This window comes from Hyperolius riggenbachi, chromosome 8 (genome assembly GCF_040937935.1).
Source record: "Hyperolius riggenbachi isolate aHypRig1 chromosome 8, aHypRig1.pri, whole genome shotgun sequence".
NCBI lineage: Eukaryota > Metazoa > Chordata > Amphibia > Anura > Hyperoliidae > Hyperolius > Hyperolius riggenbachi.
This window is the reverse complement of record NC_090653.1, coordinates 106780283-106807701: the sequence shown is the minus strand read 5'-3', so window position 1 is coordinate 106807701 and position 27419 is coordinate 106780283. Positions and strand designations below refer to the sequence as shown.

The window sequence follows — 27419 nt, the reverse complement described above, 5'->3', positions numbered from 1 at the left end:
TAGCGCCTTTACCTGTAAGATCACCTGAGCAGTTTTACTCATTAAGCCACACCAACTAACCTATGCACAGTTTACTTTGGATGTACAGCCTCAGAGTTAATTTATGGTTTTCAAAAATGATCAGCCGAGTAGTATATATTTGAAATGCAGTTGAAGTGTTAGTAATATACTACTTAGGGTTGATGATGATAAAACAATACATTAACACTGAGGCTGTGCACAGGTCAGTTGGCATGGCTTAGTGACTAAACCTGCTCATGTGATTTTATAGATAACAGTGCTGCATGGGCACTTTAACAAGGAGAGAGGATGACACCACTGTCTATGTTTTGTAACATCACAAGATATTGGTGTCACCCGCCTCAAATATCCCTTCCTTTCCAAAAAAAAAAAAAGCAGTTTGAGATCGTTTTTTAGATGCAGGATACAGATGCTAGAAGGGCGCAGGTACATCTGTTACATCAACTGTTGCTGCCTGTGATTTCAGAATGGGCATAACGTAATAAGATAGGACACAGAATTTTTGCCTCAAACAACTCCCTACATAGTTAGTATAATTTAAGCCTGAGTTATTTTTGAGCATATCTGGTCTTTAGATCTAAGACTACAGTTGGACTGTGGTCATTCAGGATTGTGATAGAAAGTCACAAAGTGGCTTTCCTAAACAGAAAATTATGCAAGCAATTGGAACCCAAAGATAATGTTACAAGTGGAAAATAAGCCATGGGATCATTAAGAGCATGTTTTGAATTTTTGCTGTTTACGTTATGTATATATTATGTGTGTTTGTTGTGCTAAAAAAAACTGCAAAACGGCAATTTTATCTTTTATTGTGTTGCTGTTTCTGTTTGGTTTTCTATTACTTTTTTATTGCTACTTGACATTTTCAATAAACCATTTTTTAAATAACAGATTGTGTGACTTCTTTTCCCTCTGTAGGGAATGTTTTTAGATCATCATTTCTTTGGAAATAGTAGCAGAACTAGCTCCAAACACTTACTTTACTGTGGAATAAAAATAAGACTTAAAGGATACCCGAACTGACATGTGACATAATGAGATAGACATGTGCATGTACAGTGCTTAGCACACAAATAACTAGGCAGTGTTCCTTTTTTTTCTTTCTCTGTCAGAAAGAGTTTAATATCAGATATGTAAGTGGCTGACTCAGTCCTTACTCAGACAGGAAGTGACTACAGTGTGACCCTCACTGATATGAAATTCCGCTTTTTATCTCTTTCTTGCTGTCAGAAGCAATTTTCTGCTAGGAAAGTGTTTTATAGTTGGAATTTCATATCAGTGAGGGTCACACTGTAGTCACTTCCTGTCTGAGTCAGCCACTTACATACCTGGGGCTTGATTCACAAAGCGGTGCTAACCTACTTAGCACGTCTAAAGTCTTTAGGCGTGCTAACCAGGGTGCTAAGTAGGTTAGCACCGGTTTTCTCAATTGAGAAATCCGGTGCTAACCTACTTAGCACCCTGGTTAGCACGTCTAAAGACTTTAGACGTGCTAAGTAGGTTAGCACCGCTTTGTGAATCAAGCCCCTGGTATTTAACTCTTCCTGACAGAGAAAGAAAAAAAGGAACACAGCATAGTTATTTGTGTGCTAGGCACTATACATACCCATGTCTATCTCATCATGTCACTTCTTTAAATTTAGCCATCAGGCTCACCAGTCCTTCCAGTAAATGCAGCGGTTTCTATATTGCCAGTATATCTTTTATATATTGCCAGTATGTCTTTTGTGTCAACTTGTGTACTTAGCTAGTTGGTATTATTATTGTAGATTAGTTATTGCAGTTGTAAAGTGCATATTCTGTGGCACTTTAAAACTGAAATACAAAAAAACGCTATGCTGCCGCTCAGGGTATACAATTTTAAATAACCTTTATTCCTGTCGATTAACAGTATCAAAACGTACAATTAAACGTACTTTAAAACTGAAAAACAGACAAACTATACATACTATTACAGTTAGTCCCTGGTTAATGAACAAGACTGTAGGTTTGTTCTTAACCTGAATCTGTTTATAAGTTGAAACACTGTGCCATCTCTGTCCCCTGTACCTCCTCTATGCCCCCCCCCCCATGTCACCTCTGTTCCATTGTGCCTTTATTGTCCCCCTCTGTGCCATCTCTGCCTCCACTGTTGTCCCTCTCTACCAAATCTGCTTTCCTGTCCACCTTTGTGCCTTCTTCCATCCTAGTGATGATTGTAATGTGCTCATTTCAGTTTCTTAAAACTTCGCAATTATGATTATTTGTAATAACGAATTTGAAATTGATTTCATGTAATACATTCCTAAGTTTCACTTTTTTTTTTTTGTGGACGTTATTAAACATTTTTTGCAGGAATTGCAAAAGCACATTTGCGCAAACCAGAAACAAATGAGAACAAGACTGAACAAATTTCAAAAAGACCTTGTAGTTTTTGAGAAAATAGATTTAAAAAATTCTAAGAAAAAAATGTTTTTGAACAGGTAAAAGTTTGGCACCATACTTGCTTTGCGCTTCAGATAAGCTGTTTTACTCACTGCCTGATGAAACGCATTGCATAGTGGCAGAACAGAGAGGACGGTGAGGGAGCCCCTGCACCTCATGGGGCAGGAGGAAGGCCCAGGTAAGTATAAATAAACACATTTATAAGATCTCAGGTTTCCTTTAATATTTGTTTTGCAGAACTATTCATAAAAGAACAAAAATTGCATAGTGGCAGAACAGAGAGGACGGTGAGGGAGCCCCTGCACCTCATGGGGCAGGAGGAAGGCCCAGGTAAGTATAAATAAACACATTTACAAGATCTCAGGTTTCCTTTAATATTTGTTTTGCAGAACTATTCATAAAAGAACAAAAAAATGACAAAGTATTTACACAAATTTTAATAATTTAAAAGCTGTACAAATTGTTTTCCATCTATAAAAAATACAGATTTTTCCATTTATAAATATATATACAGTAAGACAAATGGTATAAAATATTTTATTTACAGTTATCCATTTAATTTATGTTCACAGAGAATAATGTGCTTCTTTATACCTATAAAGATTCCACTGAGACATCCTAAACCAGGCATGGGCAAACTCGGCCCTCCAGCTGTTGAGGAACTACAAGTCCCACAATGCATTGCAGGAGTCTGACAGCCACATTCATGATTCATAAAGGCAAATGCATTGTAGGATTTGTAGTTCCTTAACAGCTGGAGGGCCAAGTTTGCCCATGCCTGTCCTAAACTATTTAAGTGTAACTCTACCTCTATATCACATTAACTGCCTCTACTAACGTCTTCAAAAAGTCTAATGCTACAATTCTAACTGCCTCCCTACTGCTGGTTTCCACAAGTTTTGGTTTTTGCAGTCTTCTCACCTTACCAGGCAGCCACCCTCTCATATGACCATGATTAAAGCTTGATTAAACATTAATGTAGTATGAGGGCCGATAGATTTTGAATATAATGAACAGATTATGCAGATAAGCTCTCATACTAGATTGAAGTGGTAAAACTGGCCAATGATTGGCCAGGCAAAGTTGGATGCATGTACCAGGCTTAAGGGTGCATACACACATTTAGTTTTGATTGTCCAATCTTACAACTTCCATGTAGTATGATAGGTTACCTATACAATCTATTTGTAGCATTTAAAATCTATCGGCCCTCATACTACATGAAGTGGTAAAATTGGTCAGTAATTGGCCAATCTAAATTGGATGTGTGGCTTTTGCAATTAACACAGGCTTGGAGTTGGTTTGGATTGTCTGTCCAGCCAGATGGTGGGGTCTAGGACGTTGAAGATCCTAAGAGATGAGTATAGTAGGAAGGGTTTGCGAGGTTGAGGGGTCCACAGCCTGTTACGTTTGGGGGGCGGGGGAGTTAGTATAAAATAAATGTAATATTACTTCTATTACAAACAATGATACATATAAATAAAACAAGTATGGAGACACAAGCGACTTTTTGTCATTTAAAGCATGCATTAACCTAACATGACCATTTTATTCCCATTTCTGCCATGTTCTTATGCTTGAGGGCAAAGCAGGGGCCAAACCTCCTGGCAGTGTTGTTATTATAGAGATTCAATGGTGAGAGGTGCACATTTCTAATAGAAGATAGTGCAGTTGTGCAAGCACCTGACACATTTTCAATTCACAAACTTACTGGTTATCTGGAGGTACAAGCAATTTACCACTTCCTGTCAGGTGCTCACTCAGATGCACAACGGTTGTTCCACTGGTCTATCTTTACAGCAGTGAGAGCAAACATTTTCCTAAGATAATTGTAATGTATAAAGTTATCCTGAAGGGAACTGTTTTTATTTTCTCCATGAAAGTTGAGATAACGTTTACGTTTTGATGGCTTTTACATATGAGTGCTAAATGCTACTGGCACCTCATATACTTGACAACTTGCGTTTTAGGCTTAGTGTTCCTTTAATTAAAATGGCTAGTCAATGGAGTTCTAAGAAATAAAATGTGGTAAGGGAAATGCACTGAGACTACTCATGTCAGAAACTAGGTGTCTTGTTGGGAGGTCTAGGTGAAATGTAAGTGATGATGCATATTAAGAGAGATTAAAGATACTGACATGTTTCATCAAAGTAGTAGCAGTAAAGTATTGTACCTTGTTAGCCATCAGTAAAAACAAGAAGTTCTGAGTCAGGATGATACATTCTCTTATTCTAAGTTGGCCAATAAATGGTATCATCCTGACTCAAATCTTCTTGATGTTTTATCAAAGTGAGAGGAGTTTGTCTGACTAAGTGAAATGTACGTTTTATAGAGCGTAAAATGGGAAAAGCAATCTCTATCAGAGAAATGAAAATTTGCAACAGTAAAAAAAAAAATAATAAAGGGCAAGAGATGAAGTCTAGCATGTGTAAATTCTGATTGGTTGGACAACATACCCACAAACCTTGTGTCCCCATCTTATGATTGCCTTATAACCCTTTAACCGTGGAATGAAACTTTATTTTTTATTTTTTTCAAATTTTCACATGGCAACATATATTTTCGAGAGCGTTCATACTTGGTACATTGGCCTGTTACCACCCTAATGGGTAGAAATCGAAACAGGAAATTTGGGCACGAGCAGTGCTGTGAAGGTTTGGGTGCCCATAGGAATTTTTTTTCTATAAAAAAATGTGGACGCCTGCTGGAGAACAGTAGCGATGCTAATATTAGCCTGTTAAATAAAAGCCTCTAAAAATAAAGAACTAAGGGGTTGATTTGCAAGGCACTCTTAAAGCGGATCTGAGATGAAAAACTAACTATAACAAGTAACTTGTCTATATATCTTATGTACAGTTTAGATGGTCTAAACAGCAAATCTGTCTGCATACTGTTTTAATAGAATATGATTATTTCTTCCTGTGATACAATGACAGCAGCCATGTTGTTTGTAAACATTACACAGAGGCAGGCTTATCTGCACATTCAGCACTCAGACTGAAAAAAACAAATCCCCCTCCTCCTCTCTGCCTCTGAAATCTCTGGCTAGTAATACATCCCCTCCTCCTGCCCAGACTGAGCTCCCATGAGCCCTTGCTACTGCCAAGGCTCTCTGAAAACTGTGGGTGGGGCTTCTTTAGTTTATTGGGAATTCGAGTATTAAAACAAAAACAAAAAAGTATTTGGCTTGAGGAATGCCCTATAAACTATAGGAAAGGAACACAATTATGCAATAAATAAAAGTTCATCTCGGATCCACTTTAATTATTATCTTAACCCGAAACTCTGTTTATATTATCTCAGTAGAGTTCAGGGTCTGGAAATGGCTTATATGACATACTTTTGTGCTGCTATGTGGCTGCCTTGGTGAGCGATAATAGGCTGCATATTATAAAGGCCGCATTATGTCACAGGACTGATTGAAGCACCTTTGCTGGGTACACACGACAGGTCATGTGCTTTTTTGATCTTGCCGGGCAGAATCTGATGGAGGAGTGGCTGAAAACAGAGGATGCCATTAAAGGGGAGGAATAGTGAGAGGAAGTGGACTTATTAAACAATGAGAACTTTCATTTCTATAAGCACATTAATCTCTGGTAACATTTAAAGATGAACTTAAAGCACACCTGAGGTGAGAGGAATATGCTGGTTGCCAGATTAATTTCCTTTTAAACTATGCACATTGCCTGGTTGTTGTGTTGATCCTCTGCCTCTAATACTTTTAGCCATAAACCCATTAGACCCTGAACAAGCATTTACTACAACAACAACAACAAATAACATTTGTAAAGCGCTTAACTTTTTACTTTCTATGTAGCGGTCACTTACAGCAAGCCCTATGATCCACCAATTCTGACCCTCTTACCTACAGGTTTTGGGCTAGTCCATCTCCTCATGGGGGGATTCATAGGATTTATTTTATTTTCAAAAACACTTCTTGAATGGCAGGGGTGTGTAGTTCAACTTCCAGAATAGTGTGCACATGAGTAGGCAGCCTGCCTGGCATATTTGTATAGATCCTTTCCAGGGAGTGCTTTTGGAACAATCACAAGAAACTTTAGAATCCCTCATGAGGAGATGGACTAATCCAAAGGCTGATGGTAAGAGATTAAGAGCTTCCAGATTGTAATAAGTATTGTAAGTGATGGCTATACAAGAAGTAAAAAAAAGGACAGTGCATTTACTCTGGAACAAGTGTATGTATGAGCACATATGGTTTTTACATTTTTTAAACTTTTTTCACCATCGTGCCCCTTTAATGGATTAGTTGAAAATGGCTGTTACTTAACTTTTCGGACGACCCTTGTGTGTGTGTGTGTGTGTGTGTGTGTATGTATGTATGTATGTATGTATGTATGTATGTATACACACACACACACACACACTTTGTATATATTCTCTGCTATTGTTCTGTAGATCAGGATGTATCTCCCACCTTAAACATACCAAAGTACGTGTACTCTGGGCTGTAGGTGACGCAGGCTGGATCTGTCACCCTGACATATACAAGATCGTTTTTTCTGAGGGTAAATATAGCTCCGGGTTGAGACGAATGAAGTGCGCAGTTTGCTGTTTGTGAGATAAATGTGTTTGCTCCTTTCAATAGAATCCTGTCTGCTTCATTCTCTCTCTTCAGATAGACGTATTGTACAAAGGGTGCTTTCAGAAACTGAGTTGAATTTGCACAAAAAGTAACTTGGGAATAAACATAATACGCTCCAGGCACTTCAACTCTCACTCTGCCATTTGTATAGCCTATTTGATTGTGCAGGGTTAAATAACCTTTCTCTTGCCATTGGAGACCTGTAGGGAAAAAGAGCAATGTGTTAGCAGTAATCCTTTACCATTAATCACAATAAAAAGGTAATCACCAATGATTAAAAGTAATCACAGATTTGAATGAAAACACCTCGAGGTGTCGCTTGATCACACATTGAAAGCGAAATATATTCGTAATTTACTGTAAAACTTTTCAGAAAGTCCTTCAAAAGTTAAAGGGAACCAACAGTAAAAGACCTGAGGGCTGACATTTTATTTGTTTCCTTTTAAACACAATGCACGTTGCCTGGCTATCCTGCTGATCCTTTGCTGCCATAGATCCGGAACAAGCATGCAGATTAGACACAAATCTGATTAGATTAGGTGTATGCTAATTTCAGGTGTGTTATTCAGACACTACTGATGCATAGCAGATCAGCAGGACAGCCAGGCAACTGGTATTGTTTAACCTATTTTGGTTCCTGGACGTAGAAACTACGTCCAGGAACCATGCGTGCGCTCCCGCGGCCGATCGCGCATTCCCGGCCGCGGATTCGGTAGCCAAGTAATCAATGTATCGGGCTATGGTGCCCGATCACTGATTCTTCTCCCCTGCTGAAAAAGCGACAGCTTCTCTCGGAAGCTGTGCTTTTTCTGGCCGTTCCCTCCCCGATGCGTCACTCTAAGCGTGTGTTACGCTTAGAGTGACGTCATGTAAACAAACTCATGGCCGCCATCTTGTGGCCAAAAAGTAAAACTACAACTAAAATTAAAAAAAAAATTAAAAACACACAATTACATTATAAAACTATACTTTACATCCCACCCTCCCAAAAATACCCAAATAAAATGTTTAATATAAAAAAAAAAAAAAATTACAATAAAAAAAAACATGTAAATATTTACCTAAGGGTCTAAACTTTTTAAATATCAATGTAAAGATGAAATATTTCTATATTTTTTTTATTTTAAACTTGTAAATAGTGATAGATGCAAAACGGAAAAAATGCACCTTTATTTCCAAATAAAATATTGTCGCCATACATTGTGATAGGGACATAATTTTAACGGTGTAATAACCAGGACATATGGGCAAATACAATACGTGAGTTTTAATTATGGAGGCATGTATTATTTTAAAACTATAATGGCTGAAATCTGAGAAATAATGATTTTTTCCGTTTTTTTCTTATTCTTCCTGTTAAAATGCATTTACAGTAAAGTGGCTCTTAGCAAAATGTACCCCCCAAAGAAAGCCTAATTGGTAGCCGAAAAAACAAGATATAGATCAGTTCATTGTGATAAGTAGTGATAAAGTTATAGGCTAATGAATGGCAGCCTCCATATGCTTTTTACCTTATCCAATTAATTTTTCTCCAAGGGGGGTTATTTTAATCTTATCTAAAAAAAAAATTATATACTTTTCAGCACTTAGCACTAAAAAAAAAAAAAAAACTAAAAATGAGTATAACAGTAATATAAAACTTATTTTTAGTGATGTCTTGCTTGGTGGGAGTTTTAAGGGTATTTTATTTGTAAGGTTTGAAAATTCTGCATTGAAAAAAAAAAAAAAACTCAACAAACTGCTTAAAGGGAACCCGAGGTGAGAGGGATATGGAGGCTGACATGTTTGTTTACTTTTAAACAATGCACATTGCCTGGCTGTCCTGCTGCTCCTCTGCCTTTAATACGTTAAACCCTAGACCCTGAACAAGCATTCAGATGAGATATCTGACAAATCTGAAAAGATTATCTGCATGCTTGTTTCAGGTGTGTTAATTGGACCCTACTGACCAGAAAGATCAGCAGGACTGCCAGGCAACTGGTATTGTTTAAAATGAAATAAATATGGCAGCTTCCATAGGTCTGACACCCAGAGTTCCTTTTAATACAATATATTCCATGGAGTATTGATGGATTATTTTTAATTGTTAACAATGGCAATGGCCAGTTGTACTTTAACCACTTCAGGACTCAGCCTTTACCCCCCCCCCCCCCCCCTTAAGGACCAGCGCTGAATTCTAAGATCTGTGCTGGGTGGGCTCTACAGCCCCCAGCACAGATCAAATAACAGGCAGAGCGACCAGATCGCCCCCCTTATTTCCCCACTAGGGGGATGATGTGCGGGGGGGGTCTGATCGCTCCTGCATGTGTGTGAGTGGCGGGGGGGGGGACCTCAAAGCCCCCTCCACCGCAGGATTTCCCCTCTCCCTCTTCTCCCTCCCTGCCCCGGAGATCGGAGGCTGCACAGGAACGGATCTGTCCTGTGCAGCCTCTAACAGACTCCTGCCTGTCATGTGACAGCGATCCCCGGCCGCTGATTGGCCGGGGATCGCTGATCTAGTACAACGCTGCTACTGTTAGCAGCGTTGTAAAATGTAAACAAAGCGGATAATTTCCGCTTGTGTTTACATTTAGCCTGTGAGCCGCGATCGGCGGCCCGCAGGCTATTCACGGAGCACCCTGCCGTGAATTGACAGGAAGCAGCCGCTCGCGCGAGTGGCTGTTTCCTGATTAATTAGCCTGCAGCCGGCGACGCAGATGTGCGTCGCTGGTCCTGCAGCTACCACTTTGCCGACGCGCGTTATGAGTGCGCGGTCGGCAAGTGGTTAAAATACAACGTAAGCTTTTTGTTCAAGTTATTTAGTCTACAGACTTTCTATTTGTAATTTTACTCCTCTCTGCAATTTTCAAACAGTCACTTTTAACTATGCAGTAAAGTATGTCTCAGCTATAAAATAAATCTAGTCCGTTACATGTGTGGCTCATAAAGTGGTTCATTACCGTCAAAATTTCCCTTTTTGTCATATAGATTAGTGACATCATTTAAGTTTTAAGAACAAACTTCTGTTTTAAAAAGTAACAGAATTGATTAATAGTTGTACTTTCATTTTCTGCCGAGAGCCATATTAGTTACTGAGCTGTGCAGTTCTACATTGCAGCACCGGTCTTTCCAGGCTGCCAAGATTCTTTTATCTCTGAGTGTAGGCGGTAAGGCTTAAAGGATACTCGAGGTGACATGTATGTACAGTGCCTAGCACACAAATAACTATGCTGTGGTCCTTTTTTCTTTCTCTGTCTGAAAGAGTTAAACATCAGTTATGTAAGTGGCAGTTCCTGTCTGGGTCAGGACTGAGTCAGACTACAGTGTGACCCTCACTGATAAAAAAAATTACAACTATAAAACACTTTCCTGGCAGAAAATGGCTTCTGATAGCATGAAAGATAAAAAGGGTCAATAGTTTTGAGCTCTGGCATATTTTAATGAGCAAAAACAATAAAACAGTAAAAACTTAAAAAGTAGATTTAAATATAAAATAAAATTGTGAAATATCTTAAAAGTCATTTTTAGGAGAAAGAGGATAGATGCACTTGTTTTTCATTTGTTTATTTTCACCTCAGGTGTCCTTTAAGAGAGCTGTTGTGTGCAAGCTGCAAACACAGATCTGTGCAATCTGAAATTAGTGTTAAGTGTTGCTTACAGATTGAACTGGATATTACATTATTGTGCAAGATGGCAGCTTCCAGTACTTCCTGAGCAGGACTATAAAAAGTGTTTTTTACAAAGATGACATTAATTTGCACTAACTATACAGTAGGAATTTTGGACACAAGTTTTTAACTGCATAATTATACAGTAGTTCCAATTTAAAGTTCATTGGCAAGTAATATATATTGGGTAAACAAATTATTATTATTTATTTATAAAGCGCCAACATATTCCGTGTCGCTGTACAAAATAGGAAAATTTTATATATATATATATATACATATATATATATATATATATATATATATATAGTATAGCCTGTATTTCTTATTCTATCACCCTTTTGTGACAAACCACCGACCGCTACTCAAACCAAGATGTGCATACACATGGGCGTCCACAACCGGCTCAGGCACTCCCCAGCCACCCCCCCCCCCCCCCCCCCCTCCTGTCCCTGCTCACCAGAACACTACTTTTTATCAACAGCCGACATCTGCCAACAAGGTTTCAATCACATGGATGTTTCTGCAAGCAACTCAGGATGAATTAATACTTCGCATGTACAGCCAGTCTTGCCACCAGGGCTATATCCACATAAGTGTTTCTGCAAGTGACTCAAAAAACCCATATATGTGTCAAACCCTTATTTTATACTTAGATTAAAAACAGGACAGAGGCGCTACACCAGTATATCCAACTGATCTGTTGCTCCTATCTGTGTATGCTTTGTTGCCTGAGGAAGCTGGCTTGGGAACTGTGAAACGCGTTGCAAACTGTGGTTTTTTTTTTCTTTTTTGGAATATATATTAAATTTAATACCTATCGTACAAATTGGTTGTGATGATTGTTGGGTGGGTTAGCCCACCATTACCACCGACATTTTATTTGGTTTTTAATTGATGCTACTTTTATTCTGTTGGCGCCTCTGTACTCTTTACTACAAAAATATTCACCTGGTGGATGGATGTGGACACCCTTTTCTTCTACGGAGAGCGACTTTTTAGCCTGAGCGGGGACAGGTTTTATCTTCCTGCTTGCGATATTAGTGGTTGCCTACTCTCGGCAACCCAGACTTGTGAGTATAACTTATCTTCATCATTTGTGCCCATTGTTACCAGTAATACACTATCGGGGGCTCTCGATTATTTCTTCTCCTCTCTAGTCTCTACCTATAGGCACAGATGTCCTGGCACCCTAAACTTCGCCCTCCAGGAGCCCACATACCCCCGCCACACTGCACCGCAAGTGTGCTGTCTGGCCCAGCTGTCACTTCTCTCTTAGTTCCATTCCCTGCCATAGGTAACTACAGGTGTCCCTTAGGATTAGGTAGCCAGAGGTACCCCCAGTATTAAGTAGCTAGAGGTGCCCCTGACTGAAGGGAGATCTTGTCAGTGGAATGCCAAGAGCCAGGACACTAAACTCTCAGTTACACTCTTATCAGGACTCAGCATAAGGAAGTAGGGAGGCACTACGGTAGGGGAGCGAGCCGCCCCTCCATCATCAGGCGCCTGTAGGCACGTGCCTACAGTGCCTTAAGGTTAAATCCGTATGTGTATATATATATATATATATATATATATATATATATATATATATATTTGAGTTAATTCTGAGGAAAGGGTAAGCACAGCACTAACAACTGACGATTTTGCTGTACAATATAGGAAAACAAACAAGGGGTACATAATCATACTGTGATATACATCAAATATGGACGTTGGTACAAAATATAGAACTGATGATTACAATGATAGATGTAACATGATGAATAAAATGTATAACCGAGAGCAAGCTATTAAATACATAAAATTCCAAGACACAAAAGGGTGAGAGAGCCCTGCCCTTGCGAGCTTACAATCGAAAGGAATGGGTGAAGATACATTTTTTTTTTAAAGTAGATAAACGCACACTTTCCACATTAATTAACTTTTGTAAAGAATAATTTATCCATAAATATTGGACCTTTGAGGTGGTTAGGAGGAGACATAATAATCCAAATAAAATAAAATAAACACGTTTCTTCACTTAAACTTGAAGAACAGAACATGATTGTAACATTCGCTGAAGCGGCGGCTGCGGGCACGCAGGGTGTCTCCGCAGCCGCCTTGCTTTCCTGCTCGGGGAGTTTTCCTGTTTCTCTGGCGTCTAGTACGCCGAGAACGGGATTGTCATTTGCCCAGAGGGTTGCTGCATTGCGCGGGCGCGCGCGTAGACAGGACCTTTATGCTGGGAGGAGGCGCGTCAGCTGACCAGCCAGTCGGCTGACGTCAGAGGTGACTCACGGCGCTCCGGATTGACTGATTAGAGTGGGCGCGGCCGTGGGGTCTCCTCTGCTTCAAAAGCCTTTGGTATTCACTCGCAACCTGTCTGCTGTTGCGAATGCTTATGTGTTAGCGCTCAGACCTTAAGCTGGCCACTAACGGTCCAATTTCTAGTGAAAAATCGTTCGAGCGATCAGAAATTCTGATCGGACGAAAAATCGTTCACTACACCATCAACTAACCAATCATTGCTTCCTATCTATCACGACCACCAAGAAAATCCAAATTTTCCTTCGACGAAAATTCATTCGGGCTATATTTTTTTCACTCGTTCATAATCGATTGTGTCCACCAATGGAGATTATTTACAACCAATCCGATCAGAATTTCTGATCGCTCGAACGATTTTTCGCTAGAAATTGGACTGTTAGTGGCCAGTATCCGGTGTGCTTTGATCTGGGAGGAAACCAGGGATTTCACACAAGACTAGGATTATTGTATTATTGTTATAATTGATATTCTGTGTATGACTCTGGCTTATCTCTGACCTTGCTCTTGCTATTCGATTCTGTACCTCTGCCCATCTGACTCTGTTGCTGAACTCTGCCTGAATTATCACTACTCTCTTGACTGCCGATTCTGTACTGTTCCTGCCTATCTGTTACCGATCCTAGCCTGTCTGACCACTTTACTCACCAGTGAGCCCTTGTCACTGGTAAGGTGCTCACTGATAGTACCCACCAGCCCCTCTGGTGAGGTCTAGTCAAACTATTCAGTTACTGGGGTACCAATAGTTCCCACCAGCTCCTCTGGTGAGATCTAGTCAAACTATTCAGTTACTGTTGTACCAATAGTACCCACCAGCTCCTCTGGTGAGGTTTAGTCAAACTATTCAGTTACTGTTGCACCAAGTACTATACACCTTGTTATTCTGCTAGCTATACTTGCATTATTGGTGATTCTGCAGATCACCACATAATCAGGTATAGCGTCTGTATTATCGGTGATACTGCAGATCACACATAATCAGACGTCTGTGTTGTTACACCAATCGTTACAATGAAGTTTTGTACCAAAAGTTAAAATAATTATACTATGAATTTTTATACAATCAGATTCAGTGCAGGAAAAGTATGGGTATTAAATTTCGTGTTACCACCGTGGTGCAACGTAATGCGTTGGAATAATGTGTAGCATGCTGTGCTTTACTGGATAACATGCACATTTACAGTTGCTGTGAAGCTTACTTTTTATGTACTGTATGACTTATTGTATGCTTTGCATCGCACTCATTCTCAATGCCACTTTTCACCCTCCGGAGCTCTCCTGTTTTTACAGTATTTGCAACGCAACACCACAGTGTTTCCAGATGGAAAAAGCGCAGAGGTTCACATGACGTGGAAATACAGCCTAAGACACTAGTGTAATGGCATACTGGAGTGTATGCAATAAACTGCATTGAGCAAAATTATGTGCGTAAAGTCTTACCACGTGTTGAGTAGAGCAAAATACCAATACATGCAATGCATTGCCCTCTACTCCTCATGCAGTAAGAATTTACGCAGGTTATTCTGCAGTTTATATTGCATACTCCAATTGTACCTATTTCATGCTTCACCACTATCCCACATGGCTTAATTTTAGAATTGCTTACCCATCACAAATATAAATGTAACGCCCCCGCACCAGCGCTGCTGAACTTAAGTGTCAATATGAAACTGACAAATTAATATTTGCATTCGAGCAATGAAGACGGGTGTTGACCTAGATGAAAATCTTTCCATTCGTCATTGTGATTTGTTTTTCACTTTTATTTGCCGGTTTGTTTTGTGGCGCAGTAATTGCCCACTGATGTTGCCAGTAATTCTGGTCATCCTGAGAACATACGCATGAGCAGATCAAGTGTTGATCTGTGGATGTTTATCTTTGAAGAACGTTTCTGTTAATAGACACTCTGTACTCTAGTCGATGGAAGTATGGGCTGCTGACCCTAGCAAGTGTATACAAAGAGAAGAGCAGCAATCATTGATGCTCCTAGTGGTTCTTGGTCACAGGAACTATCTGGGTATTCTGATGTCGTTTCGTAATTGTGAGAACTTGACATCTGTTCAGCAGTTCACTAGGTCAAACTCCAGATATAGAATACTTGAATCATCAGCCAATATTAATGCAAATCCGATTTACTTACTTGGAGCTTTCTCCAGCCTCTAGCAGCTGTCTGTCCCACGCTAACAGCTTCGTTCGCAGCCGCCGGCCCGGAGTCCACGCACGGTGCAGAGAGCAACCTCGAGGTCGTCCTTACCGCGCCTACGTGAAGCGCCGCTGTCAATCAAGTCCAAGTTGTCCGCAGCGTACTGTGCAGGCACAGTAGTTCTGCACCTACGCAGTATGCCGCGGACAATGTGGGCTTGATTGACAACGGCGATTTACGCAGGCGCAGTAAGAACGACCTCGAGCTCGTCCTCTGCACCGTGCGGGGACCCTGGGCCGGCGGCTGCGAATGGAGCTGTCAGCATGGGACAGACAGCTGCTAAGGCTGGAGAAAGCCTCAGGTAAGTAAATCGGATTTGCATTAATATTGGCTGATGATTCCTTTAAGTTTATTTAGTATTTATATAGCACAGTAATCTTCTGCAGTGCTTTGCAGATGATAAAGTTTTGTTATTAGCTGTTGCTCAGAGAGGCTTATAATCTAATCCTTACCATAGTCATATGTCCATCAAAATCTAACTATAATCGACATGTTGGTATGCTTTGGAATGTAGTGCCTAGAGGAAAGCCACACAAGCATGGGGAGAACATACATCCTCCATGCAAATAGTAACCTGGCTTAAATTTTCACCAGGGTCCCAGCACTGCAAGGTGTAAGTTTTATCCACTGCACAATATGCCGGCTGTGGCTCTCATATGAATCTTGGTGGACCTTGAGACAGATGTCCTGTTAGAACAGGATGTTTTGGAATGTTCTCAGATGGGGTACAGACTAAAAGAAAACAACAAAAAAAACAGTTCTTTTTCACAACTTTTATAATATAATACTAAAAAAGTCATACTATATGCTATTACGATTTCCATTATGCTCTGACTCTTCAACTCTAAAGAACCCCTGAGGAAAACCTATTAAGTGAAGCCCATGGTGGTCTAGATTACCTTCTCAGACGTGTCCTAGCACTGCCCCTTGTCCATTGAGGTGCCTCCCCTCCACCCGGTCCTTCTAACTGCTGTGCCTTCTGGAAGTTCCTCCAGGTAGAGCACAGCTATTCTGAGTTGCACAGTTGCAAGTTTCGAGCTGCGCTTGCTTTCACTGTACTCATGTGGTTTGGATCTTGCGCCTGCACAGTTCTGAGTTATGTGCCATTGCTGCTGTGTTTCCCCCAAAATAAGACACTGTCTTATACCCCCAGACAATGTGCTAGGCCTTTTTTTGGGGGAGGGCCTATAATTCTGAGGGGGGACACTATGTGCTCCCCTGTAGTTAGATATGCCCCCAGGTAACCCGGTCCCCAGTGGAAGCCCCCAGATCGTTCTATCCCTCCCTGCATTTCCCTGAAGTCAGATGTCCCAGTCCGAAATGGCACCCCAGCCCAGTATAGCCATTCCCATTACAGCAGCTTGTAAAGTGGATGCAGCCTGGAGTGAATCACCACAAGCAGGCAGCCAGGCAACCAGTCTGAGTGTAAACACAGACTAGTGTTATAGCTAGTTATATTCCAGCAATATTACAGCTCATTTAGTTACCTGTTACCACCTTAGATCAGCCTATTTCTCCTCATGTCTCCTGCATGCTGTGAGTGACACAGTGAAATATATTTGTGAGCTGTGTGACAGAGTAACCAAGCAGCTCAGGGTGACCCAAACTACTATGAGCTGTGTGAGAAATGAATTTTTAAGCAGGGATAGCGAGAGAGAGACTTGGGTGAATAAATAAAGTGCCCCTAGCACTAGTGGTAATGTGTACACTAATATAGAGTATTTAAAAAAAAAGTCGTTTCAATCGATAGTATTCCTTTAACCATTTCATGCTATAGGCTGAAGGTTTAAAGTGCACATGCATACATGCTCCCGTGGTATGCGTTACGTGCATTTGGTAGAATGGAAATTTATATAAATGTCTTATTTGCACTAATGGTGCACAAATAGGACGTTTATAAATGTCAATTTTTTGAAGTCTGTATTTTTTGACTATAAGACTCACTTTTTTTCCTCCAAAAGTGAGGAAAAGGTCACTTTGTTTTATAGTCCAAATGCAGGGAGTTCCTGACTTAACGCCTGCCAATATGAACCTACAAACCGTCAGGGATTCCCTGTACTGTGCCCATGCAGAGGAGGACATGGGGACAAATGGAGGACACAGGGGGACACAAAGGGGCATAGAAGAGGACAGAGGTGGACACAAGAGGGACACAGGATGACACATGGTGGACAGAGGAGGACACAGGGAGACACAAGAGGTACAAGGGGGCATGAGGTACAAAGGGGGCGTAATCCACAAGATGCTCCTTCACCATGGATGCACCAGGTTTAGTATATATTTTTCCCCCTGGTTTTTGTCCTCTAAACCTAGGTGCGTCTTACAGTCTAAAAAATACAGTAATTAAACATTTTTTGGCTACTTAAGTTTTACTTCATACTGCTGCAGCTACTCTTTGCTTACTATTGTCAGCCCCTTTATAAAAATACCTGGTGGATTGTTAATCTTGATCTTCACCACACAGTCACTACAGTAGAGTCTTGGTTATCCAGAACTCAAATGACCAACACTCTCAACCAACCAGCAAAATCACTGGCAGTACTCGCAATGGTGATTGAACGCCAACTTCTTAGGCTGTTTGTGGGCTCTGCTTTAAGAGTGGGTTCCACGTCTCCCCAAGGTTAATATACTTCCAAGTACTACATTTTAACATTTAATAGAGAGTTCTTGGTATGATACCATATTTTGCAGCATACCTGTACAAGATGCTCGAGACTATAAGATGCACCAAGGAGGGCAAAACCCAGGGGGGAAAAAAAATATAATAAACCTGCTGTGTCCATGGTCCAGGAGCATATTTTAGATGATCTCTGCCAATTATCATGTGCCCCTTGTACCTCATGTTTCCACTTGTGTGCTTCATGTGTCCTCCTGTCCCCCATGTGTCCTCTTCTGTCCTACCTGTCTATTCATGTTCTCTCCCACTCCCCCTGAATAAATGAGAGCAGCGGCAGTACGTCTCACCTAATCCATTATAGCCAGAAGCGATGAGAGACCTCTCCTTCCCTCACTGTTCCCTTTGTGTCGGCTTCTGTGGATGACGCGATCAGCAGAAGAATAGGGGGGGGGGGGACGGGGGACGGAGGAGACATAGGGACAATACAGGTAGTCCCAACATCAAGGCAAGTCGGCGGTTCATATTGGTGGGCATTTGCAAGTTGGGGACTGTATCTGGCTTATAGGACGCAGTGACTTGTTCTCCCCATTTTGGAGGAGAAAAATGTGTCTTATATGCCAAAAATACGGTAGTGGGGTATAGTACTGTATTAGCTATACCTATTTTAACATTGAGTCTCAAGCAACCAAAAAGCACATTTATTCAGCATCAGCCGATCCCCATCAGTGCCGTATATCCAAGACTCTACTGTAAGAACAATCCATGAATGTTTTAACCAGGGTCCACTTCTCAAGACTAGAGATGGTCATTGCAAATAATACTTTCTACTGAGCCAATCAAGTGTACTTCCTGCCAATTATAATTGGTCGAATTCCAAGCTGCCTACAATTTGTATTAAACTTGCAGCCAAGTTGGAATCATTGGCATCTGATTGACCCATCTCTGCTGGGCAAGTAATCATATTCTCATAGGTGTCTCCAGCCATCGGGCTTGGTCAAGTTGAGAAGCCCTGAGATCACACCTCAGGATCCTGGAACTGAATAACATGAGGTAATAACATTGATATCTAATTTCCGGGCTGCTGCATTAATGCCCTAATAGGGGAATAAATGCAGATTATGTACAGCGCTGTTTGATTAGCACATTGCACATGCCACAATTACAAGGCTGCTGGTGCAGGCAGGGTGCTGTTGTTGTTTTTTATGCCACTATATTTACTATGCTTCCAATCGGTACAGGTTTTTAAGATCATGGGTTCTTGCCTGTATCAGACAGGAACATCTGAGCTATACACCACATACCAAACCTACTTCCTGTTCTAAGTACTTCATGATGTGGCTGAGACGAAAGTGGCTATAAATATATTTCTGAATGCTTTTCTTTTGAAGTAACAAAATCACGAGAGTTGAAGTTTTAGAATTTAGTTGCCGAAATTGCTTTTGTCAGGAAACTTTTCTCAGAACGTTTCCACTGAACAGATTCCTGGTACAGGTTTAGCTTTACAAGACATTTCACAGTGGTGCATTGTGGTGTAACGGCTGCATTCTAATGCGGCTTTCGGCACTGCAATGCACAGCGTTCACATGTATTGAGATTTACTGTGTGGAGAACATGTCCATCAACAGTGGCAGTGAAGCATACTTTTCATTGACTGTATGTTTTACTGCATGGGATATCGAGCAGTGCTGCTTTCCCATTACGTTGTGTTCCTGCTCTTACAGGGAATGCAAGGCAAAACCCACTGTGAACGCGTACATGGATTATCGCCACCCAGTCATTTTGGCGCAGAGTGGGCCAAATAACGGTGGCATTAATTACTATTCCTCCTCTGTATCAACTTGGAGGGGAAGTAATTCAGGGGCGGGCAATTGCCGGCACCTGCATTACAATGCTACGCAGCTATAGACATATTAACATTATGTCTATGGCGTCGCCCAGATCAGGCGCAGTGCGTGGAAGAGCGCACCAAAATGACCTGCTTCGACTGTGAACAGACTCTTAACTGTCTAGCAGGAAAAGACTGGCTATTAACTGACAGTGGCCTCCTTTGTAAAAAAAAAAAAAAAAAAATGATGAGCACAAATCTAATACCATCATCTAATCTATTAAAAGAAGATTGCTATGACTTGTATTAGGGGTACTGAAGTCATTTTGCAATTTAATGCTGTAAACATATTTTTCCATTTCAGCTTGTATCCTACTCTGTATGTCTCTTAAATAGCCTTCATGCTCAAATAGCATAGAGCTCTCTGTAAAATAAAGACTGCCCAGTAATGACCTATCAACTCCCCTTTTCCTGCCCGTATAAGCAACTGCACAAAGTAAATCATTTTGCAATTATGGAGGAGCTTCAGCTGCACTAATCAACATAATGATAGATCTGATACTCACCTTGCTGGCAGGAAGGCTGAGCTATGCACCTGCCTGTCTCTGAAGATATCATTAAGGTAGAGTGGTGCTCACAAGTTTCAGAACACTTTAAAATGTTCTATATCCTTTTATGAATGTACCCAAAAACATCATCTGATTTTCATAGAAAGACATCCTAGTTAAAGAAATTAAATTAAATTTGATCCTGTATTTACTGAAAAAAAAAAAGATTAAATATATATCGGCATATGACAAAAGTAAGTGAGTCGTACGCTCAGCATTTTTAGTCACCCTCTTGTGCATAAAACCAAAAAGTGCAAATAAATGTTTACAGTAACTGGTGATCTGTCCTGCACTTTGATTCGGAGGAATTTTAGTCCATCCATCTATACAGAATAGCTTCAGCTCTTGGATATTACTAAGTTTCCTCATATTATCATGTGTGTTAGGATTTTCCACAACATTTCAATAGGATTAAGGTCAGGACTCTGACTTATCGCAATCATTCCAGAGCGTTCACTTTATTCTTCTTTAACAATTATTTAGTGATTGGTGGAGTCAAATCTCTTTACAAGTGGTCTAGTAAACTTTTCTAGCTTTAAAGGCAGCGACAACTTTTTCTGAGGTCCTCAGACACCTCCTATGTTTGTTTGAGCCATAATTCACATGCACAAATGTGTGATCAGGCTCTGGATCCCCATTGTTTGAAGAAAATAGGGTCTCTCTAACACACTTCATTGTCATTCCAATCATTGAAAACACTAAACTCTGATTTCACTTTTAAATTGTACGGCAATCCTAAGGATTCAGTTAGTTTTGCCACGTGCATATATGTTGGATCCTATTTTTTCAATAAATACACGGCCATGTTTTCTACTTGAGTTTTTAAGGATTGTTTTAAGATCAGATAATATTTTAGTTGATAATACAAAGATCTGGAAAATTTTTAAAAATTCACAAACTTTCAAAGGACCACTACAACAAATTTGAAGTTTGGAAACTTGCTTGTGATGTGTAGATCTCAAATTAAATAACTGTTTTTTTTTGTAATAAAAATAGAATATTATTTTAAAGCAGACCTCAGCACTACATGGACATTTCCCTTAGGAACTATTTCCCATTAGTACTACTAAGATTATGTCTGCCTCTTGTCCTCTCCTCTGCGGCCATAGGCCCCTCTTCACATACATTTTCTTTTTTATTAATGTGGACGTTCCAAACTGAACACAGCACAAATTCAATAAACTTTTCTCCTGAGTTTACCCCCAGGAGATAATTTTTCATCTTATCTACAAAATACCTTTTGAGCACCTAATGATTGAAAAAGTACTAAAACGTTGGGGGGAAAAGGGATCTCAAACTCATTTAAAGTATTTTCTTGCTTGTTGAGGGCTTAAAATTTATTTTATTCATAAGGTGTGAGAATATCTTCTGTAAGAAAAAAAAAAGAAAAAAACTTAATTGATAAAGGTGCGTAAGCCCTTGTAATAGATGTCGCCAAGTGGGAATCAGTACCCAATCCCCTTGGGCGACATCGATGGGCGGGGCTGTACAGACGCAAAGTCAGCTGTGTATCTGGCAACGCATTGTGTTGCTATGTGGGGGAAGGGCAGCGAGGCAATGGAGCAGCACATGACATCACATGGTGAACGGCGGAGCAGTGCGATCAAAGTAATCGCCATTGTTCAGGTAAGTTGATCTGCTGGTTGGATCACTTGCGGGTCGGGGGGCTGCTGTGCACAAACTTGATTATTAGCTGGAGGGTCGTTTTCAGCTGCCTCAGCCGACTTTAGTCACGTGTGTGTACAAGACTTTAGGGCTACAGTCTCAGGAGGACACTGCAGGTGTGTAATGTCCAGGAAGAGTGAATCAGTTATCTTGTTGATTAGTTTGTTATCTTGTTTGCTTAACAAGGGCGAAAAGGGATAATTTGCATATTTAGTAGTAGTGCATTGTGGGTAACCACAAATGTTCACTTATAACTGAATCATTGCAAATTTCCTTCTGTTTTAAGAAGGCAATTACATCAAGCTTTGCTTTTTTAGTAGGAGGGCTTTTTGGTTCCTTTTATCCCCCTATACATTCCTAATAGTTTGGGTCACCCTGAGCGGCCTGGTTAGTCTCTTGTTGATTAGGTTACATAGTATTAGGAAATCCTTTGGCTTTACATTCATCTTTTCCTAGCATAATCTCTATACACACATGAAACTGAATCCAGAAGACTCATCATAAGATAACTATTGTGTCTTCATTGTTGTACAACTATATGAAACTCAAGAAAGTTTCTTTCAGTTTCTTGATGACTGTATGAAACATAGGGGGGTGGGGGTACTCTTTGTTAACATGGAGTACAGAGACACCTGATCCTGACTAACTAAATCTGCAAGGCTATGGCAATCATAATTGCACATTTACTAAGAAAAAAGGAAGTCCCTGGGCATGTGCCCTTTATGGATGGTCAATAAAATGCAAATTATTCAGAGTTGTTTCAGGATTATGCGCATTTTGTATGACAATTAATGCAGCTTGAAAGTGGATCAACCGATATCCACCTTGGCAGGATCTGATCGGTCCATTTTCAAACTGTATAAATATGCATACATAATTTGCATAATCCTGCATCAACTCTGAATAATTTGCATCTCACTGACCATTCCTAGTGTTCTCATGCTTGTGGTGCAATTGCGCACCGCAAATTCAAAATTAAATTACCTATGCAAGGTAACGATAACATGAGAATCACTGGGCTGAGGAAAATGTGCTGGAACAAAATCTCCTAAACTAAGTATGCAACCCCAGATATTCTGACGGAGAAATTGGAAGGAGGAAAATCACATATTACAGAATATTTCCTGTGCATTCTGGACACAGATAGGAATCAGGAACCGATAAGCAGCAAGCTATGAATAGACCTGAACCACAGATCACAAATGTGTGGCGAAAACTGTTACTCAGTGATGGAAAGGACAAGGATGCTGGCAGGGAAAGGCATGCTGAAGCTGTTGTGTCCTCAAAGTTTCAGGACAGTAATGCACACGGTGCACAGGCTGCTGTAAGGCTTGGTTTACAATACAGGCCAAAATGGTCCGTGTCATGGAACAGACCACACAGGACATGTCGACAGATCTTATGTTAAACATAGGATCCATTCAGACGTGCCAATAAGTTCAATTTTGTATGGTGTCTGTTCTGTTCTTTGCAGTGATGGAACGCAAAGTCCTGACCTGCATGATTTTTGTGGACACTGTACAGAAACCAGACATGTCATAATAATAGTGCAATGGACATGCCTGAACAGGTGTTCCCTTCTGTGGCCAGTGGGGAAGGCCTAGATGCCTCACCAGCACCAGGACTTGCCCTACATTACACAACAGTGAAGTTCCTACTGTATGAAGATGATGTGATGGTTTAGTGCCACAACTCAGATGTCTGATTATTGGTGATCTGCGGAATCACCAACAATGCAGACGCTATACCTGATTATGTGTGATCCGCAGAATCACCAATAATACCAGTAAAGCAAGACCAAGAGCAGAGTGTGTAGTGTTTGGTGCAACCGTAACTTTAATGGTTTTACAGGACCTTACCAGAGGAGCTGGTAAGGAACAATCTGGATACTAACAAGACAGATTAGACAAAAGGCTCCCCAGTGGGGCTGGGAAGGATACAGACAGAGAATACGGAGGTAGTATAGCTGGTCTCTGCCAGGGATGCCGGCGAGAGACAAGAACCAATCAGACAGATACTAACAGACATTCACCAGATAGCAGACTAGTCCTATCAGAGGAGCTGGCCAGGAGCTAGCTTAACTGGCAGCCAGAAGCTACCCCAGGCCTTTCCAGTGGAACTGGAAAGGTGACACAAGTGACTTAGACCGCTTTGGTTAAACCTTCCTGAGGAGCTGAGAAGGTACCATCAATCACTAAGCTCTACCTCACCAGTGGAGCAGGTGAGGATAGTAAATACATAACAGGTGCTCATCAGTGGAGCTGATGAGCCTCAGACACCATGCAGACTAGGTCCCTACAGAGAAGCAGGCTGGCACTAGCTGAAACTAATAAAGGCTAGACCTCTACAGAGGTGCTGGCTGGCACCAGCTACACGGCCCTGCTAAATATGGCCAGACCTCCGGGGCCCTCAGAAAACATACTAACAGATATGCTAACAGTATAGTTTGGCAAGACCTCGCCAGAGATGCTGGTGAGGTACTAAAGATACACAGGCCGTCCGTATAATAAAATACAAACCCCAGCAAGCTGGGGAAACTGAAACTGAGATTGAATCTCCCGAGGAGCGGGTGATTCAGACTGCACTGCAGCCTAGGAACAGCAGATACAAACAGTACTGCACTAGCAGGTGATTCAGACTGTACTGCAGCCTAGGAGCAGGAGATGCAAATAGTACTGCATTAATGAATAACTTCACCAGAGGAGCTGGTGAAGTTATCGCCTCACCAGTGGCAAGGGCCCACTGGTGAGTAGGGTGGTCTGACAGGCAAGGTTCGGCAACAGGGAGGCAAGTATCGGTACAGAATCGTGAGACAAGAGAGTAATCGGTAATCAAGCAGAGGTTCAGCAACTAGAAGACAGAGAGGCGGAAGCACAGGACCAGAAAGCAGGATCAGAGTCAGAGTAGTTAGCTAAGAGTCATACACAGAAATCCATACAATACAATATCCTAGTCTAGGTGTGAAGTCCTTGGCATCAACACCCGGGGACTAGTCTAACAGATAACAGAAACAATATAGCAATATCCTAGTCTAGGTGTAAAATCCTTAGCATCACACCTGGGATCTAGTCCAACAGATAACAGAAGCAATATAGCAATATCCTAGTCTAGGTGTGAAATCCTTAGCATCACAGCTGGGATCTAGTCTAAGGTCTGAACGCTGACACACAAGCATTCACGACAACAGACAAGGACAGAGTAACATCTCCAGGTTTAAATACTGAAGACAGATTCAAGCAGCCCCGCCCGAGGGGCTGAACCAACCTGCAAGGTAGATTGACAGGTAGAAGTCAGCTGACCACAATGTCAGCTGATCTGTCTCCGACGCCCATAAAGGTCCTTTTGCTCCATGCACAGGCGTGTGGACTTAAGCTGCTGTACAACAGAGACCCCTGTCCCACCTGAGTCGGGAAGCGACACCCGGGATGGCATGGCCGCAGAGGTGACATCAGGTGTGAAAGCAGCTGCGCTGCTTTCCACCACAGAGGTAACATCTTTGATCGTTACAGATGACCTCTTATTGCTATCGCTAACAGAGAGCGGTCTACAAGATAGCCTGAAAATCCTGGAGAAATTTAGCACAACATGGGCACTCCCCATTGATCTAAAGAAAACCAAAACCACGGTGTTCCAGAGTAAAAACACAAGGTCAGCCCAGAGCCCATCCTTTACACTCAATGACTGTGAAATCATCAGAACTGATAAATATACCTACCTTGGTCTGGAAATCCACCAATCTGGAAGCCTTAAGTCAACCACAGAGGCCCTAAAAGCCAAAGCATGCCGAACGTTCTATGCCATCAGGAAAGAACTGTACCACCTCAAACCACCAGTAAAGGTCTGCTTAAAAGTATTTGAAAGTATCATCACCACAATCCTACTGCATGGAAGTGAAGTATGGGGCCCCACCACTTGAGCAGACTAATCAAAATCGGAATCCAGCCAAACAGAAATATTCCACCTGGAATTCTGCAAACACCTTCTCCATGTCCATCAAAGTACCTCAAACAATGCCTGCCGAGGTGAGCTGGGTAGATTCCCATTTCTGCTTTAGATACAGAAGAGAGTGTTGTCCTTTTGGGCCCACCTACAGAGCAGCAGCCCTGACTCACCCCACTACAAAGCCATGCTGCACAATGAAGACCAAGAAAAGCCATGTGCACTGAAAGTAGTGGTCAGCTCTACACTCCCTCCAACCCCAGGTCCACAGGTCATAACAAGAGTCCAGATAAAACACACCACAGCCAAGAGCAAAGAGGACTATGAGGAACAATGTAGGTGTGAAATAAAACAGTCAAAAAAGCTAACCATATACCAGTCTCTGCAGAGAGAATTTAAAATGGTCCCATACCTGGAAAAGCTCCAAAACTCTAAAGAGAGGAAAATCCTGAGTGTCTACAGACTGAGTGCTCACAACCTCGAAATCAAGTCTGGGAGACACAGACAGACGTCCAAACCCAGTGAGGTGAGACTATGCCAACACTGTGAGCCTCGAGGATAAAAACCACTTCCTGCTGCACTTCCCAAATATACTGCAACCAGGGCACTTACTTTAAGAAATTGATGGAACTATTCTCAGACTTTCTCACATTAAAAGATGAGAGAAAAACATAAATCTTACTGGGAAAAAAAGGAATCCACAGTGACAAATGCTGCACGCTATGTCACAGCATGCAACAGACTGAGAGGAGCATAACGGAACTGTAAACCTAAAAATGTCCACAGACTGCTTAGCCATTGTCCCCCTACCATGGTCCCCTTTTCACCTTGCTTTGGCAATCTAGGTCATGCCAATAAAGCTATCTTTGATTTGATGTGACAGCATATGCACTGTCACCATCTATAGTACTGAACGTGTAGTGTGAACGCAGCCTAAGGAAGTTGGAAATAATAGACAGGCAGGAGGTTTTAAAAGCTAATCAAAGGTGCAAAATCAGCTCTATTTCTGTCAAGGTACCTTTTTTTGTCTTCCCACCAACCTCCAGTCTTGTGAATATTAAGATTGTAGCCTGCTTAGTTTTGAAGACACTGACACACAATAACAACTACGTAAATAGATAGTATGCAGATAGATTGTATCTCAAAGTAAGTCTTTAACCTCTTTAAGACCGCGTCACGCCGATGGGCGTGAACGCGGTGGCTCCCCCAGGACCGCCTAACGCCCATCGGCGTAAAGTCCTGGGAGCGTGTTTTAATGAGATCACGCGCGTCAATGGGCAAGCACCTCCGCTTGGATGACGGGATTGCCGATCGCCACTAGGAGACTGTTAGACGTCTAGCCGTCTATTTACATAGTACAGCGCTGCGATCTAAGGCAGCGCTGTACTGAGGACAGCCGTGTGACACGGCTGTCCCCCTGAGTGGCAAGGCAGCGATCCGCTGTCTAAAGGTCCGTACACACGCCGGACTGGAGGCAACGACAGGTCCGTCGTCACCTCCCACTGGGTGGGCGTTCCAGCGACAGTCCGGCGTGTGTACATACAGTCTGTCGGCGGACTG

At 41.5% G+C, this 27419-nt stretch overlaps 1 protein-coding gene across 1 annotated transcript in view; it reads right to left on the bottom strand.

Annotated features, from left to right (window-relative positions):
- Positions 1-2904: 2904 nt before the first annotated feature.
- Positions 2905-27419, bottom strand: part of CD40LG (CD40 ligand) — a 75515-nt gene continuing 51000 nt past the window's right edge. The window contains exon 6 of the mRNA XM_068249576.1: positions 2905-7248. Within this exon, the coding sequence (XP_068105677.1) occupies positions 6863-7248 (386 nt within the window). The 3' untranslated portion in view covers positions 2905-6862. The remainder of the gene's footprint in view (positions 7249-27419) is intronic.